The 5022-nt window shown below is 34.2% G+C and overlaps 1 protein-coding gene across 1 annotated transcript in view; it reads right to left on the bottom strand.

Annotated features, from left to right (window-relative positions):
• Positions 1-361: 361 nt before the first annotated feature.
• Positions 362-5022, bottom strand: part of GLO1 (glyoxalase I) — a 26488-nt gene continuing 21827 nt past the window's right edge. The window contains exons 4-6 of the mRNA XM_006882163.1: positions 4499-4566; positions 3692-3781; positions 362-456 (exon numbers count right to left, since the gene is read on the bottom strand). Coding sequence (XP_006882225.1) covers positions 362-456; positions 3692-3781; positions 4499-4566 — 253 coding nt within the window. The remainder of the gene's footprint in view (positions 457-3691; positions 3782-4498; positions 4567-5022) is intronic.

Raw genomic sequence — 5022 nt, 5'->3', positions numbered from 1 at the left:
CTCTCTTTTTTTTTAAGGGAGAATTTTCAAAGAAAGCCTTAAAGAGAAGTCATATTTAGTAATAAAAGAAGGCAAATACAGGCTCTAAAGGGAACTGTTCTAATTATTTCCTAGAAATGTAAAGTTATACAACTATATTCAAGGACATAAGTTAAAGCAATACTTAAACACCAAAATAACGGAACAATGGCAGAAAATAAAGAAGTAGAAAACAACAGGAAAGAGAAGTGAACTTAAGGATAATTTAAATTGGGACAATGATCTATCAGTCTTAGATGCTTTTCTAGTTTGAATATCTTGAATCACATTATTTTCCTACCTAAACCCTCTCTATCTTTGTTGAAATCTCAGAGCAGTATTCTCAAGAATTGATAATAGTTATCATTCCGTTAGGATTCAAAATTTCAATCCAGTAGCCATCAGGATCTTGAATAAATGCCAGGCCTTTCATTTTACCTGTAAAATGAAATAGTTTCTTATTACAAAACTTGAAAAAGAAAAAACTCCAAACCTTAACATTTTCAAATATATCCTTTATGAATTCAAATTTGCATTATATTTTAATGAAGTAGATTGTTCTGTCTATAGTTTTAATTAAAAAAAATATCTACTGTCAGTTTTAGCCAAATGTGTATTTTACTGATTGACTACAATTTTATCTTCCACTCACAGCTGCAAACCATCTTGAAAGTAAATTTTGGGATTGCTTGTATCTTTAAGATGGCAGGTAATTACCTCACCTTCAGGGTGACATTTCAGTAGTCACAGACATTGTCTCATTTTAAGAAGGAAAAGAGAACAAGGAGGTGCTCAGGGATACAGAGTGACACAGTTTATTGACACAGACAACACATCCAGACACTTGGATCATATAAACCCCTTAAAGACTCTCCTATGTAAACTTCACCTCTCCCAATCACATTCTTTAACTCAAGAATTCTTAAGTGGGACTGAGATGCTTCTAGATCAGAGTTGTTTGCATCAATTTCAAAAATGAGACATCAGAAATTTGTTTTGAAAACATAATATTAAATTAGTTTGCCCTCCAAATCAATCCCTGAAAACAAGGATGGATAATGATGGTAGCAGGACGACAAACTCTAGAGGCTTTGTGATGAGTTTGCCCAGTCTACATGGTAGTTGTGGTCTGGACAAAATACTGTTTTTCATGGCTGTGGGAGAATAAAAACTCACTCAAGTGTTCTGGTATCAGCATCTGCCTCTGCACCTATAGGTGTGCTACAGTTAACCTCAGACAAAAGACTTTAAGGGGCTTATTGTTGGTTAGCCAAATATACACTGAAAATTGAAAGTTGTTTCAGTGTAAGTAGCTCAAACTAATGGTTTAGTTGTTCTCATGAATTAATAATGGCAGCACATACACGTTGTGCTTGAGGAACTAAAAAAAAAGATGAGAAGCAATAGCTCTCTGCAAATGTCCTATGCCATACATTCAAAGTTAAGGATTACAATTTAAGGAGTGCCTCCTGCTCATAGTGCTTGCTTCTGAGGGATAAAGGAAGAAGAGCTGACCTAATGAGTTGTTTAGCAGAGTATTAGGTGCTTAGAGTGAATTTTAAGGAGTCTCAAGATCTCCACCTTGGATTCATCCAGTCTTTCAGAGCTTGTCTTTCAGATATCATTAGGTCTATTAAGAACTGGGCAGCTTGATGGACTGGAATATCCAATAGTCCCAGGAAAAACTAGTTCAGAGGTTCAAAGAATTTGAGGGGAAAAAAGATTAAAATAAAATAAAGCATAGGTTACAGATCTGAATAAGAGAAATGTAAGAACAAATGAACCAAGATATTAAAACATGCAGAAGTTATGAGCAATATGAAATAAGAAAAAGGATCATTAAAGAAATCAACAAAAATTTGGGATGTAAATAACAGTTGATAATGCTCTGGGCTGATGTTCCTTTGTGCTGTTGAGTTGGAAACCCTTCATAGCTGGCTCTCCAGCAAGTTTTCAGAAGTTGTAAATCACACAGGAGAACCTTGTCCATGTTTCTCTCCCTGAACACCTAGTGGGTTTGAATCACATGCCTTTGGATTGGCAGTGCAACTTAACACACAATAGATAAATATAGAAATGGTAATTCGAAAAAAATTAGCTAAGCAGTATGTCAGTTTGAGAAAAATGTCCTAGGAAGAAAGTTAAGTACAAACAGTAACAAATACAAAATCTTCCAGAACAAACTGAATGTGTGAATACAAAACTAAAACAGACAGCAGATTTTTCAACAGTGATACCAGATGCAAAAAGACAATAGAGTTGTGTTTTTAAGATTGAAGGAAAATAAGATGAGGATTTTACATCCAATCAAACTGTCATTCACATATGAAAATATGATAAAAATAATCTCAGTTTATAAATCTGCAAACTTTTTGCTATATAAACCCTTGAAAACATTCTGCACTGGGACAATTAATAAAAAGAATAATTCAATACAAAAATGTGTACATATATATATATATAGTGCTCAAATACTTCTATATGGTTGTTAACAACAGAAAAACTCAAAGCCAAGGAAAAGAATAAACAATAAATCAGTAATAGCGTAGTCTGAATAAAAATAATAAATGGATATGGAAGAGAATAAGTTCTTATCTAATTAGAGAGATGTGGATATTAAATATTTTAATTTAAAAAAGGATAAAAAAGTAGGAAATGAAAATAATAAATTATAATGGCAGAAAGAGATTTAAGTAAAATAATTTTAATAACAACGCAAGAAATCTAGATGTACTGAAGAAGTATTATTGCTGTTGTTAATTGCCTTCGAGTCGAGCATGACTCATAGTGACCCTATGAACAAAAGGCCTGAAGCCCTTCTACAACTATGGACATTTATCAAAGTTCAGAGTTTCCGGAGGCATGTTATTTAGGAAGTGGATGCTAGTATTAGATAAGAAAAACTAGTATGTCAGTTTGAGGAAATTTCCTAGGAAGAAGGTAAGTAAGTATAAACAATAACAAATACAAAAAGTTTCTAAAACAAAACTAAATATGCAACGAATAAAAAAACAAGAACAACCAGACTCACAGTAGATGTAAGCTATTTTAAACACAACAACATAGAGGGAAGAGACATGTAAGCGTTGCAAAAGTATGAGAAAGAGATAGCAGGTGATTATTAACTAAAGAGAGCCGGAATGAGTATATTAATACCAGATAAAATAGACTTTCAAGTACCTCTGTTGGAGTGATCAAACACATAATCAAACAGTGAAAGATGATAGGCAATGAAACAAAGAGGGGTCAAAAGAATGTGGTGGCGCCAGTGGTTTTAAAGGGCTCTCAAGATCTTGCTTCCAGTCCTTTGAGAGGCTACTCTACTTTCCATCCTAAGTTCCCCAAGAAAACCAGATGTTGTAATAACAGTTTCCTTTTTAGCTAAATTGGTATGAAGTACATTGCTTGTTTCTAAAAGCATCTTCAGATACTGTAACTTTGAATGACTGTGAGTGGACATCTAAGAATGATAACATAGAAAATAATTTTCTACAACATCATCTGCAGTACATATTACTAATGACAAGATGGACAAAAACTAGATAGTCATAAGTATGGCTGTTGGAACACAACTATGTTGTAAACTTCGGTATACTGGCCCTTCAAAAGGATTTTCACTACAATGGTGCCCTCTATGGGTGCTTGGATTTATTTAACTAAAAAGAGGTCTCACCATCATCAGGTTTCTTCACAAATTTGACTCCCAGGTCTTCAAATCTTTTACAAGCACTGTAAACATCAGGAACGGCAATTCCAATGTGACCTTTGATGATAAGAAGGAAAAGGAAGAGTTTCAAGACAGTATATACCAAAGGCTGTGCATGGCTTCCAAAACTTGTTTATTTAAGAAATAAAATGTATCTGGAAACAGATTGTATCCATTGAGTTCAAAGTCTATACTATATAAAAGAACAAAATCAAATTGGCTGAGTAGAACTAATTAATTAGTTGTTATGAATTAGAAGCAATTTTAAGTAATTGGTGCCCATATAGCTCAACCTATTAATAAGAAAAACCCACATCAAAAAAGAAAAATCATTATACATATTTAAGAGACTTGCAGTTGGCTATATAGTAATTCATAATATTTACTGAAAAGTAGAAACATAGTAATAGAATTCAGGATTACCACTGACCCAGTCCTTGAAAAAGAACACTGTGCTTAGAAAGGGGGAAGGTCAGCAAAAGAGGGAAAGACAGTCAACGAGATGGACTGACACAGTGATTATAAAGGTGGCTCAAGTATGTCAGAGATGGTCACAATGGCACAGATTAGAGCACGGTTCAGACCCATTATTCATAGGATCACTATGAGTTATATAGTTGACTCAATGGCACTTAACAACCAAAATAAGTTTTTCTTTAAATTCTAAAGTCTTCTGGAAATATTAGTTGTTGAAAATAAAAATCACAGTTATAATAGGTTTATTACTATCTTGGATGGGTGCACACAGATATATCACATAGTAGACAAACATACCAAATCCTCGGGGGTCTGAATTCCCATTATGGTAACTCTGGGTGGCATCATCTTCAGTGCCCCAATTGCTACAAAAGGAGTGAATATTAACATCCATTAGAAAACATATTAACATATTAACATAGATAAATCCATGTTTATCGTGGCTTTGTTCACAATAGCAAGGAGCTGGAAACAACCTGAGTGCCCATCAACAAATGAATGGTTAGAGAAGCTGTGGTATATTCACACAATGGAATACTACGCTACATTGAAAAACAAGGAACTCTTGCAATGTTATTCAAAATGGGTGACTCTGGAGGACATTATGCTGAGTGCAGTCACAAAAGGACAAATACTGCATGGTGCCACTGTTGTAAAACAGGACTGACATCAGGGTTGGGGGAGATGGAGAAAAATGGGTTCAATAATGTACACTGCATTGAATCAGATGAGGAAGAAAACTGTTTAAAAGGGATATGTAATTAGGTATTTTTGTCATGACAGGAGTCCAGAGCAAAGGCTGTATAGTGGAGTGAATCTCG

Source organism: Elephantulus edwardii, unplaced genomic scaffold (assembly GCF_000299155.1).
Source record: "Elephantulus edwardii isolate Elephantulus edwardi_28Jun2011 unplaced genomic scaffold, EleEdw1.0 scaffold00017, whole genome shotgun sequence".
Lineage (NCBI taxonomy): Eukaryota > Metazoa > Chordata > Mammalia > Macroscelidea > Macroscelididae > Elephantulus > Elephantulus edwardii.
The sequence above is the reverse complement of the archived record's forward strand: the minus strand, read 5'-3'. Positions and strand labels throughout refer to the sequence as shown.